General features: G+C 44.3%; 1 protein-coding gene across 3 annotated transcripts in view; it reads right to left on the reverse strand.

Annotated features, from left to right (window-relative positions):
• NPHP4 (nephrocystin 4) overlaps positions 1 to 14,035 on the reverse strand; it is a 323,852-nt gene that overhangs the window by 307,189 nt on the left and 2,628 nt on the right. For all 3 annotated transcript variants that reach the window (XM_040429459.1, XM_040429453.1, XM_040429446.1), the window contains exon 2: positions 328 to 493. In XM_040429459.1, coding sequence (XP_040285393.1) covers positions 328 to 462 — 135 coding nt within the window. In that variant the 5' untranslated portion in view covers positions 463 to 493. The remainder of the gene's footprint in view (positions 1 to 327; positions 494 to 14,035) is intronic.

The following is a 14,035-nucleotide window of genomic DNA, read 5'->3' on the forward strand; positions in this document are numbered from 1 at the left end:
GGGGGGGCTTTCTAACATATTCCCTAGTACGTCACTTTTTATAGAGGCATACTGAGGTACTGTAAGACCATTTGGGTGCCTTACTACAAGAAGAACACCCAGCCCTGTGTCTGATTATTGGTCGGTAAAAAAAAAAAAAAAAAAAAAAAAAAAGATCCTTAAAAACCGGATAACTTTCCACTTTTTTCTCACTTCCATCAATAGAAAGACAGTGGCGGAATAATCCACTGTACACTGAAATCAGCATCAATACGCAATTTATTACACATATTCCGAGGTCATAATGCACATCATAAATTGTACGTCAACCACGCAAGCGCAGCTCACCTGTCTACTAGAGATTCCATCTAGGGTGCCAAGGACAATTTGGTAGCCAACCGTGTCCCCTGAGCCGTGCTTCCATCTCTGTATGTGCTGTGGTATAACACGGTTTTGAGCAAAGATGGTCTCCCACTTTGTCATCTTCTATCAGCGATTCTTGTTTACAAAGGATCTTAGAGAAAAAAATAAAAAAAAGATAATTAGACCAAGTGAAAAACTTGAGGAATTGTCCAGGATTACAACTGTCTTTCCACCGGTTGTATGCCATTGCAGTTCAGCCCTAGCCACTTCAGTGGAGCCAAGATGCAATACCAGACACAGCCCCGGTACATCTATCTCTATAAATTGTGTCCTGTTTGACGGGAAGAATAGTGCCACAGTGTAATGTACTTCCAATGTGTGAAATTGGGACCCTTAAAATGCAATGGGGTAGTACGGTAGTATAGCCATTGGCAGATGTTGGGGAGAAAGAAGGATTGGGCAGTCCGATTTCAACATGTCTGATCTGTTTGTTCCCAAAAGAGATAACAGTGGCTTCCTCCTATCCCCGATTGGGCGCACACAGCCGAGTGTGCATGTGTATATGGGGATTGAGAGCCGTCAGATGAACGAGCGCTGGCCTCCTGGTGAGGGCTAAGCTAATTTTAGTCGTCCAACAATTGCGGTAAAATGGCAGCTTACGTGACCAGCTTGAAAAGACTTGACATTTTCACCCATTAGTGTCAGAGACCTGCGATTTTACCACAACGAAAAAGTCCCCAAAGTGCGCTCGCCAAATCATCGTTTATGTCATACAAATACAATGAGATTGTGGGAAAAGTCTCTATAAGGCCTCAATCACGCGAGAGATACGGATGGTGTCAGGATCTGTTCAGGGAATAACGGATGTTTTTGCACGCAAGTTTATTCCGTTGTTTTTTTTCTCGCGATTGCCCTCAGTGTGTGCATTTTTCTGTCCAGATTGTATTCGTTTTTCACGTGCGTGAAAACTGAATAAAAATCTATATCTCCTACAAACCATTAGTGAAAGACACATTGCATCTGGACACCTACGTTTTTCATGCGAGCCCCATTCACTTCTATGGAACCACGGCTGTGTGAAAAACACAGAATAAAGAAGGTACCGCGATTTTTCCTGAACACAAAGATGTGTGAACAACGACTCATGTGTACAGACACATTGAAATGAATGGATCAATATTCATTCGGATGCCTTGCGTTCTCTACGAATCCGGACAGAAAACGCGCTCGTGTGAAAGAGGCCTAAAGGAGGCTGTGAGATCATCAGCAATGAGGTTAAGAATTTTCCGTCTTCTCTCTGAGCACTGAAAGGGTTAATACGACAGAGTCTACAGAAAGGAGCGTTTCCTTTGGTTATGGCCACCGCAGTAATATCTTCATTGTCTGCTCTGATGACATCACTAAATCTCATAATCCCCTGGAATTGGTTAGAGAACAGTTGGCCATTGCAGATATAATGACTATTACTACAAAGCTGAAGAGACACAATTGACCCCCGGGAGGAGCAACGACGTCCAACAGGAAGATAAAGAGCAGAAGAAACGTGGTGTCGGCTGAGTGACAGGGGGGCTTACAGCGGGGCACATGGGGGGGCCTGCTCTGTCTGTATGAGGACTCTGTTATTAACTCTTTCTGTAGGAGAATGGAAAACAAACAGCAATTTCATCTTTTTTTTATGTTTTACATTTTGCAGCACCACCTTGAGGCACACAGACTCCTGTGTTCTGTTGGACGGTACAATTACAGCTATGCCAAATTTACGGTATGTTGCTTTTTTATGTTACAGTACTTTTGCACAGGAATTCGTTTTTGTGTCGCCATCTTCTGTCTGTGGAGCTGCATTAGGGCTTACTTTTTTGGGGCGAGCTGTGGATTTATGGTTATTCTGGCCATCACTGTTCACAAGAGCAGTGTTGGCCAATCCAGGGGCAACAAGAAGTGACTCGGGCTACCTGATGTACAGTATGGGGCACATTTACCAAACTAGCCTTTTTTTGGGAGTGAAATAAACAGGCGTATTGGAAAAGTCTGTCTTCAGTTGCGCCTTATTTATTATCCCTTTTGGGTCACAATTAGGGATGAGCGAATTGACTTCGGATGAAACATCCGAAGTCGTTTGCATAAAACTTCATTCTAATACTGTACAGAGCAGGAGCTCCGTACAGTATTAGAATGTATTGGCTCAGATGAGCCAAAGTTATTGCTTTGCGAAGTCTCGCGATACTTCGCGCAATAATTTAATAAATTAATTTGTACTGTAAAAAGCCATTTCCCGAACTCGGGTTCGGTTCCAAGTGGTACCTTGGAACCGAACCAGAGTTCAGGAAATAGTTTCGGCTCATCGTAGCCCATACATTCTAATACTGTACGAAGTCACAATCACTGATGGAAATCACTGACCAAACATTGACTGTGTGAATGAGGCTTAAAGGAGATTTCTGAGAACCTCAGAAGAAGAGTTGTTGATGCTCATCAGGCTGGAAAACGTTACAAAAGTATCTCTAAAGAGTCTGCAGAGTTCTCCAGCCACTGGAGCAGACAATGCTTGTGCACACCCTTGATTCTCAGCTGTGAGTACAGACACTGGAGGCAGGACAGTAGGAAACAGAAGGAGAGTGCGCACAGCCGACAGGAGGGGGTTTGTGAATGGAGCCATTTTCTATTACAAAATATCTATTTCTATTACAAAATGGTGCACAGGCACCGTTTACAGGAGCAGCATCTGCTCCCTAAACCAGCAGGGCAGAAACACTATGGAAAAAATTTACAGAAGACAAGAAACTAGTAAGTATACTGTTAATATTGCAAAGTGGCCAACCCCATTAATCCAGTGAAAATTTTGTGGAAGGACCTGAAGCGAGGAAACCCACCAACATAGCAGAGCTGTTTTGTACAGAGGAATGAGGTAAAATTCCTCCTAGCTGATGTGCAGGACTAATCGACAATTACCAGAGATTTTTAGCTGCAGTTATTGCTGCACATGGGGGGTCACACCAGATACTGAAAGGAAAGGTTCACATACTTTTGCCACTCACAGAAATTAGATATTGGATCATTTTGCTCAATAAATTAATGACCATTTCTAATATTTCTGATTCTGACTCCTTCGATTTGGTTATCTTTATGTCACGAACCAGCGTGTCCTACCTCCTCTAAGGGCGTTGTCTATGTGAACTCCTCGATCTTCACAGTACCCCTGATGGTGGGGATAGACTTTCCGGAGGGGAAAACCAGGTCGCTACCTCTTGAGAAGGATAGACAAACAAGGCAGCTGGTCCAGGCGGACCAGGAGGTACCAGAGGTACAGGCGTTGTCAGCAGGCTGAGTAATTACCAGGAGCAACAGTGCAGGACGGAAGGATGAGACAGAGGCGAAGTCAGATAGGCAATGGGTCAGGGCAGGCGGCACAGATCAGGCAAAAAAATCCTCGATGCAGTTTTTCTCGATGACCTGGGAGCGTGAGTGAAATTAAGCTTCTCACTCACCGCTCCATGGCCTCCCGTCGGCACCGCGCTGCAAGACCTTGCGTTCACACACTGTACTGTGGAGCGTATCCCAGAACAACAGTACCTGTAGCTGGCCAGCTAAGACCTGTCCTAGGTTGCTAATATCGCTTATATGTTTATACAGCTAGACCTGCCAATAACCTTTATACAGTTCCTATGTTTGTGTGTTAAAGACAAAAGCAGAGTTATTTACAGTGACTTCATGTTTGGATGTCATATAACTGTTATATATTGTGTTCACAGAAGCAGAAAAGATAATATGCCTTTAAGATTCATTATATAATGTGAGGCAAGCTCAATGACAGCAGAAACAACAAAAAGCACAGAGTAAGGCTACATGCACACGACCGTGCCGTTTTTTGCGGGTCCGCATACCGCGGATCCGCAAAAAACAGAACCCGCCCGTGTGCCTTCCGCAATTTGCGGAACGGAACGGGCGGCCATTGATATAACTGCCTATTCTTGTCCGTTTTGCGGACAAGAATAGGACATGTTATTTTTTTGGGCGGGGCCGCGGAACGGAGCCACGGATGCGGACAGCACATGGAGTGCTGTCCGCATCTTTTGCGGCCCCATGGAAGTGAATGGGTCCGCATCCGAGCTGCCAAAACGGCGGCTCGGATGCAGACCCAAACAACGGCCGTGTGCATAAGGCCTTAAACTGTTGTTGCTGGGCAGGAGTCTTGACCAATCCTAGCTATCCTCACACAGCCCAGGAGTTTTGACCAATTACAGCCAGCCTCACACACAGTTTGTGTGGGAAATTCCCCTAGCAGGAGCTGCTAGAATCATTATTCACTAGAGAGAGAAGCTGAACAGACATTCACTCCACTAACAGCTGTGTTTTATGGAAGCAGAGAGGCCAAAATAGGTATTTAAAACAGTTCTATAATGTTCCTACTGTTAATATAGTGATTAGAACTGTATACTGAACCAGTTATATGTGTGTTTACTTACAGTTCCACCAATTGCAAACTACAAATAACATACAAACAATTGCAATCATTCAAATTCCATATTGCAATCCAAATTGCATACAACCATACCAGATCATACTCAACCAATCTGAAAATAGTTATTGCTAACCGCATACTGCAAATTGCGACCAAATTCAGCAAGTAAACTATTAGTTAGACCTAAGATATACAGTGGATATAAAAAGTCTACAAACCCCTGTTAAAATGTCAGGTTTCTGTGCTATAAAAAATTAGACAAAGATAAATAATTTCAGAACTTTTTGCACCTTTAATGTGACCTATAAACTGTACAACTCAATTGAAAAACAAACTGAAATCTTTAAGGTGGCTGGAAGAAAACAAAAAAAACTAAAATAATGTGGTTGCATAAGTGTGCACACCTCTTATAACTGGGGATGTAGCTGTGTTCACAATTAACCCCTTAAGGACTCAGCCCTATTTCACCTTAAGGACTTGGCCATTTTTTGCAAATCTGACCAGTGTCACTTTAAGTGCTGATAACTTTAAAACGCTTTGACTTATCTAGGCCATTCTGAGATTGTTTTTTCGTCACATATTGTACTTTATGAAGTAAAAAAAATTCATTTTTATTTATAAAAAAAAAAATACCAAATTTACCCAAAAATTTGTAAAAAATTGCAAATTTCCAAGTTTCAATTTCTCTACTTCTATAATACCTCCAAAATAGGGCTGCAGTAAACGATTATTTTAGTAATCGAGTATTCTATTGATTATTTTTTACGATTCATCGAGTAATCGAATAAGAAAAAAAATAATTAATAGACTGTTTTCCTTTATAAAAACTCATCAGACCCCCTGCCATTAGTCCCCAACACCCTTTGTTCCCCCCAGTGCCATCAGGTCCGTTCCCCCAGTGCCATCAGCTCTCTCTCACCAAGTGTCATCAGCTCTCCCCACCCAGTGCCTTTAGCTGTCCCCACCCCAGTGCCATCAGCTCTCCTTCACCCCAGTGCCATCAGCTCTCCCCCACCCTAGTGCCATCAGCTCTGCCCCCTTGTGCCATCAGCTCTGCCCCCTTGTGCCATCAGCTCCCCTCCCTTGTGCCATCATCTCTCCCCTTTTGTGCAAACAGCTTTACTCCCCCAGTGCCATCAGCTTTACTCCCCCAGTGCCATCATCTCTCCCCCTTGTGCCATCAGCTCTCCCCCCATTGTGCCATCAGCTCTCCCCCCATTGTGCCATCAGCTCTCCCCCCATTGTGCCATCAGCTTTACTCCCCCATTGTGCCATCAGCTTTACTCCCCCATTGTGCCATCAGCTTTACTCCCCCATTGTGCCATCAGCTTTACTCCCCCATTGTGCCATCAGCTTTACTCCCCCATTGTGCCATCAGCTTTACTCCCCCATTGTGCCATCAGCTTTACTCCCCCATTGTGCCATCAGCTTTACCCCCCCCCCCATTGTGCCATCAGCTTTACCCCCCCATTGTGCCATAATCTCTGCTGCCATGCTCCTCCTGACACCCGGATTGCACAGTGTCATTGGTTACTATGACGCTGTGCACTCCAGGCGCCCGGCCTTAGTCGCGCCCCCACCCCCTCGGTTTCACTAACTTACCTTTCCAGCAGGGGCGCCGCCGACACTCCATCGTTCCGCGCTGCTCTGCGCCTGACGACACACTGTGCGTCAGGTCACAGCGTGCGTACGTCAGGAGGTCAAAGCAGCGCGGGACCATGGACGTGCTGTGAAGTGTGCATTCCAAGCGCAGCGGGAGACCACGGAGCGGGAGTAATAGCAAGCGCTTCACTCCCGCTCCGTGGTCACATGACACAAACTGATTTTTTTGTGTCGAATTACTCGATTTAATAGAGTAATCGTTTCAGCCCTACTCCAAAAAAGTTATTACTTTACATTCCCCATATGTCTACTTCATGTTTGGATCATTTTGGGAATGATATTTTATTTTTTGGGGATGTTACAAGGCTTAGAAGTTTAAAAGCAAATCTTGAAATTTTTCAGAAATTTTCAAAAACCCAATTTTTAGGGACCAGTTCAGGTCTGAAGTCACTTTGCGAGGCTTACATAATAGAAACCACCCAAAAATGACCCCATTCTATAAACTACACCCCTCAAGGTATTGAAAACTGATTTTACAAACTTTGTTAACCCTTTAGGTGTTTCACAAGAATTAATGGAAAATAGAGATACAATTTCAAAAATTTTGGGCAGATTTTACATTTTAATAATTTTTTTCCAGTTACAAAGCAAGGTTTAACAGCCAAACCAAACTCAATATTTATGGCCATGATTCTGTAGTTTAAAGAAACATCCCGTATGTGGTGGTAAACTACTGTACGGGCACAAGGCAGGGCGCAGAAGGAAAGGAATGCCATACGGTTTTTGGAAGGCAGATTTTGCTGGACTGTTTTTTTTTACACCATGTCCCATTTGAAGCCCCCCTGATGCAACCCTAGAGTAGAAACTGCATAAAAGTGACCCCATCTAAGAAACTACACCCCTCTAGGTATTCAAAACAGATTTTACAAATGTCGTTAACCCTTTAGGTGTTCCACAAGAGTTATTGGCAAATGGAGATGAAATTTCAGAATTTCCATTTTTGGGCAAATTTTCCATTTTAATCCATTTTTCCCAATAACAAAGCAAGGGTTAAAGAGGACCTTTTACCGATTATTACACTATGAACTAACTATACAGACATGTAGAGCGGCGCCCGGGGATCTCCCTGCACTTACTATTATCCCTGGGCGCCGCTCCGTTCTCAGGCTATGCCCTCCGGTATCTCAGTTTCCAAAGTTATGGTAGGCGGAGATTCCAGTCACTAAGTTATGGTAGGCGGAGTCTGCCTTTGTTCTTCTGTAGCGCTGGCCAATCGCATTGCAGAGCTCACAGCCTGGGAGAAAATAACCTCCCAGGCGGTGAGCTCTGCGCTGCGATTGGCCAGCGCTAGAGCAGAACAAGGGCAGACTCCGCCTACCATAACTTAGTGACTGGAATCTCCGCCTACCATAACTTAGTGAGCGGAGATACCGGAGGGCATAGCGGGAGAACTGAGCGGCGCCCTGGGATAATAGTAAGTGCAGTGAGATCCCCGGGCGCCGCTCTCCATGTCTGTATAGTTAGTTCATAGGGTAATAATCGGTGAAAGGTCCTCTTTAACAGCCAAACCAAACTTAATATTTATGGCCCTGATTCTGTAGTTTAGAGAAACACCCCATATGTGGTCGTAAACAGTAGGGATCGACCGATTATCGGTTTTACCGATATTATCGGCCGATATAGAGGATTTTGACAGTTATCGGTATCGGCATCTATTTTGCCGATATACCGATAACGTATTGGGAACACAAAACGCGCTGCTCTCAGCGCTCTCCGTGTTCCCTCAGCAGCACAGGGGAGAAGGAAGCAGTGTCTCCCTCCCCCTGTGCTGCTGCTGCCGCTGCCGCCAATGAGAGGAGAGAGGACAAAAGAAGGGGAGGGGCTGTGGCCACCGCTCCACCAATGAAGATAAGTCTTTCATTAATTCATATACAGGAGGCGGGAGCTGGCTGCAGAATCACATAGCCGGCTCCCGACCTCTATGAGCGGTAGCTGCGATCTGCGGTAGTTAACCCCTTAGGTGCCGTGGATCGCAGCTACCGCTCATAGAGGTCGGGAGCCGGCTATGTGATTCTGCAGCCAGCTCCCGCCTCCTGTATATGAATGAATGAGAGATTTCTCTTCATTGGTGGCGCAGTGCGCCCCCCCAAGCCCCCCAGTATTAATCATTGGTGGCGCAGTGCGCCCCCCACCCCCACCCCGTATTAAAAACATTGGTGGCGCAGTGCGCCCCCCCAAGCCCCCCAGTATTAATCATTGGTGGCGCAGTGCGCCCCCCACCCCCACCCCGTATTAAAAACATTGGTGGCGCAGTGCGCCCCCCCACCCAAGCCCCCCCAGTTTTAATAATTGGTGTCAGTGGCCACAGGGTCCCCTCTCCCCTCCTCCTCCGATCGGAGCCCCAGCAGTGTAATCCTGGGGCTCCGATCGGTTACCATGGCAGCCAGGACGCTATCGAAGCCCTGGCTGCCATGTGCTGTGTGCACAAAGCACAGAGCAGCAGGGACAGTGTGAGATCCTATTCACCCTGATAGAGATCTATCAGGGTGAATAGGACAAGGGTTCTAGTCCCTAAGGGGGCTAAAAGTTAGTAAAAAATAAATAAAAATATTAAAGTATAAATGAAAAAGAAAGATTTACAAAAAAAAAAAAACACACGTTAACAATAAACATATTAATTTTCAGCAGATTTGTGTAGGAATTCTTTTTTTTTCAAAAATGAAAATTCCCAGAATATCGGTATAAATTATCGGCTATCGGCCTGAAAGTTCACAAATTATCGGTATCGGCCCTAAAAAAATCAATATCGGTCGATCCCTAGTAAACATCTGTACGGGCACACGGCAGGGCGCAGAAGGAAAGGAATGCCATACGGTTTTTGGAAGGCAGATTTTGCTGGACTGTTTTTTTTGACACCATGTCCCATTTGAAGCTCCCCTGATGCACCCCTAGAGTAGAAACTCCAAAAAAGTGGCCCCATTTTTAGAAACTACGGGATAGGGTGGCGGTATTGTTGGTACTAGTTTAGGGTACATATGATTTTTGGTTGCTCTACATTACACTTTTTGTGAGGCAAGATAACAAGAAATAGCTGTTTTGGCACAGTTTTTATTTTTTTGTTATTTACAACATTCATCTGACAGGTTAGATCATGTGATATTTTTATAGACCAGGTTGTCACGGATGCGGCGATACCTAATATGTATACTTTTTTTTTTATTTATGTAAGTTTTACACAATGATTTATTTTTTGAAGCAAAAAAAAATTATGTTTTAGTGTTTCCATAGTCTGAGAGCCATAATTTTTTCAGTTTTTGGGCGATTACCTTGGGTAAGGTATGATTTTTGCGGGATGAGATGACTGTTTTTGTAAATTCTTTATTTAGGATTTTTATTTTTCAATTATCAATACCATGACAAGCCATGAAGCAAATATTGAACAAAGTTCACTGAATGAAGCAAAAATATAACCAATAGCAATTGGTTAGGCAAATAAGCACAGTACCCAATGGGGTACCCCACAGTCATATGTGGAACAATTTGAAGAAACTGGATCACAGACAGACGTCTAAAAGGAAAAGAAAGAAAGGAAAGGGATGAAAATAATAAAGAGAAAGGGAAGGGGGAGGGGGGGAGAGGGGAGAGGGGAAGGCAGGAAAAGGTAGTTAACAGCAAACTTCGCTCTCACGTGTGGGATAGGAGTGTTCTACATTCTGCGGAGTCGTGAAATTCCAATCAACCAATGACTCCAAGTTTTAGTAAACCCCTTCTCAGTGTGAGATGACGGTTTTATTGGCACTATTTTGGGGTGTGTGTGACTTTTTGATCGCTTGCTATTACACTTTTTGTGATGTAAGATGACAAAAAATTGTTTATTTAGCAGTTTTTATTTTTTACGGTGTTCATCTGAGGGGTTAGGTCATGTGATATTTTAATAGAGCCAGTCGATACGAACGCGGCGATACCAAATATGTATACCTTTTTTTTATTTATGTAAGTTTTACACAATAACAGCTTTTTTAAAACAAAAAAAATGATATTTTAGTGTCTCCATATTCTGAGCCATATATTTTTTTTTTTTTTTTGGGCGATTGTCTCAGGTAGGGGCTCATTTTTTGCGGGATGAGGTGACGGTTAGATTAGTACTATTTTGGTGGGCAAACGCCTTTTTGATCGCTTGCTGTTGTACTTTTTGTGATGTAAGGTGACAAAAAAATTGTTTATTTAGCACAGTTTTAATTTTTTACGGTGTTCATCTGAGGGGTTAGGTCATGTGATATGTTTATAGAGCTGGTCGATACGGACGCGGCGATACCTAATATGTATACTTCCCCCCCCTATTTGATACCAATTTTCTTTTTACTTTATTTGGGGAAAATGACGTTTTTGTTTATTTTTGCTTGAAACTTTTTGTTTTTTGGGGGGGAAACTTTTTTTTTTAACTTTTTTTTTTTTACTTTATTTTTTGTCCCACTTTGGGACTTGAACTTTTAGGGGTCTAATCCTTTACAATGCATTCCAATACAGAAGTATTGGAATGCATTGGCTGTATGAGTAATACTGTGTGTATTACTCCTACAGCTTCCGGCCTGTGAGATCCAGGGGGCTGGATCTCACAGGCTCGTCACCGGAAGGCAGCGCGATGCCTTCCTTAGGCATCGCGCTGCCTTCTATGCCATCTGGTCCCCCCTACAGCCGCATGGGGACCCGATGGCACCGCCACACGCCGCCGCAAACCGCAGGTCTGAATTGACTTGCGCTTTGCGGCGATTGCCGACACGGGGGGGGGGGGGGGGGGGGGGCGGCGGTGATCGGAACTATACATGACGTACCGGTACGTGATGTGTCCTTAAGGACTCAGGAACCATGCTGTACCGGTATGTCCTAAGTCCTTAAGGGGTTAAGCAATCACATTCAAAATCATGTTAAATAGGAGTCAGCATACACCTGCCATCATTTAAAGTGCCTCTGATTAACCCCAAATAAAGTTCAGCTGCTCTAGTTGGTCTTTCCTGTAATTTTTTGTCGCATCTCACAGCAAAAGCCATGGTCCACAGAGAGCTTCCAAAGCATCAGAGGGATCTCATTGTTAAAAGGTATCAGTCAGGAGAAGGGTACAAAAGAATTTCCAAGGCATTAGATATACCATGGAACACAGTGAAGTCATCATCAAGTGGAGAAAATATGGATCAACAGTGACATTACCAAGAACTGGACGTCCCTCCAAAATTGATGAAAAGACTAGAAGAAAACTGGTCTGGGAGGCTACCAAGAGGCCTACAGCAACATTAAAGGAGCTGCAGGAATATCTGGCAAGTACTGGCTGTGTGGTACATGTGACAACAATCTCCTGTGTTCTTCATATGTCTGGGCTATGGGGTAGAGTGGCAAGACGAAAGCCTTTTCTTACGAAGAAAAACATCCAAGCCAGGCTACATTTTGCAAAAACACATCTGAAGTCTCCCAAAAACATGTGGGAAAAGGTGTTATGGTCTGATGAAACCAAGGTTAAACTTTTTGGCCATAATTTCAAAAGATATGTTTGGCGCAAAAACAACACTGCACATCACCAAAAGAACACCATACCCTCAGTGAAGCATGGTGGTGGCAGCATCATGCCAAGGGGCTGTTTTTCTTCAGCTGGAACTGGGGCCTTAGTTAAGCTAGAGGGAATTATGAACAGTTCCAAATACCAGTCAATATTGGCACAAAACCTTCAGGCTTCTGCTAGAAAGCTGAACATGAAGAGGAACTTCATCTTTCAGCATGACAACGACCCAAAGCATACATCCAAATCAACAAAGGAATGGCTTCACCAGAAAAGATGAAAGTTTTGGAATGGCCCAGCCAGAGCCCAGACCTGAATCCGATTGAAAATCTGTGGGGTGATCTGAAGAGGGCTGTGCACAGGAGATGCCCTCGCAATCTGACAGATTTGTAGTGTTTTTGCAAAGAAGAGTGGGCAAATCTTGCCAAGTCAAAATGTGCCATGCTGATAGACTCATACCCAAAAAGACTGAGTGCTGTAATAAAATCAAAAGGTGCTTCAACAAAGCATTAGTTGAAGGGTGTGCACACTTATGCATATTATTTTACTTTTATATTTTTTCTTCCCTCTACCTACCTATTTTTCGCCCCATAAGACGCACTTTTTCCCCCCCAAAAGTGGGGGAAAAGTGCCCCTGCGTCTTATGGGGCGAATGCTGGCAATTTACATTGCAGACTGCGATGTATTAGTGAGGAGGGAGGAGGGGCTGTAGTAGGCGGGGAGAGCGGCGGGGCCGTGCAGGCACTGTACTCTGGCCCCGCAGCTCAGTATGTACTGTATTATACGTAGTGTTAATCATCAGATCTAAACTGAATAATGATGCGCTCCCCATGTGTACCGTACTTACCGGTACATGTCACGCTCCTGTAGTAAGCACTAGCAGCTAGCAGGCAGGCCGGGCGGCCGTAACTTACTGAGGTCACGTGCCTGCTCCACCTACTTCATTCATAAAGTAGGCGGAGCAGGCACGTGACCTCAGTGAGTACGGTACACATGGGGAGCGCATCATTATTCAGTTTAGATCTGATGATTAACACTACGTATAATACAGTACTTACTGAGCTGCGGGGCCAGAGTACAGTGCCTGCACGGCCCCGCCGCTCTCCCCGCCTACTACAGCCCCTCCCTAGGAATCTGTGAATGGGATAATGATGGGGGGGGGTGGCTGTGGATGGCATTATGATGGGGGGGGGATCTGTGGATGACACATATAGCAGTGTCATCCACAGATCCACCACCCCATAACAGTGCCATCCACAGATCCCCCCCCATCATAATGCTATCCACAGATCCCCCCCACCATCATAATGCCATCCACAGATCCCCCCCACCATCATAATGCCATCCACAGCTCCCCCCATAACAGTACCATCCACAGATCCACCCATAACAGTGCCATCCACAGATCCCCCACCCTATAACAGTGCATCATCCACAGATCGCCCATAATAGTGTCATGCACAGACCGCCATTAGTTCAAACCCACCAAAAGCACACCTTTTGGTTAAAAATATTTTTTTTCTTATTTTCCTCCTCAAATACCTAGGTGCATCTTATGGGCCGGTGCGTCTTATAGGGTGGAAAATATGGTAAAAGATTTCAGTTTGTTTTTCAATTGAGTTGTACAGTTTATAGGTCACATTAAAAAGGTGGAAAAAGTTCTGAAATTATTTATCTTTGTCTCATTTTTTTACATCACAGAAACCTGACATTTTAACAGGGGTGTGTAGACTTTTTATATACATTGTACCGCTCAGAGAGATCATAAAGCGCTTAAATAACTTAAAGTGTCAGTACAGATACTCAAGAGAGATATATATCCATTTTATGTTGAATGACAAGATTGAACAGTTGAACCACCATCTTCTGCATACCGCCATTTTGTGATATCTTTTCAACATGTGTTATGTACATGGACTATCTGCTGCGGAGGTGACAGTGTTATATATGAAGAAAAGTTGAAGTTAATAAAGAAGTTATTTCAAGCATTTGGTGTGCTCTTTAAACCTACTGTTTCCATAGAACGGAGCTAGAGGCATTACAGAGTCAGGTCTCATGCACACGATCGTGGTGTGTTTGGCGGT

This window comes from Bufo bufo, chromosome 1 (assembly GCF_905171765.1).
Source record: "Bufo bufo chromosome 1, aBufBuf1.1, whole genome shotgun sequence".
Classification (NCBI taxonomy): Eukaryota; Metazoa; Chordata; class Amphibia; order Anura; family Bufonidae; genus Bufo; species Bufo bufo.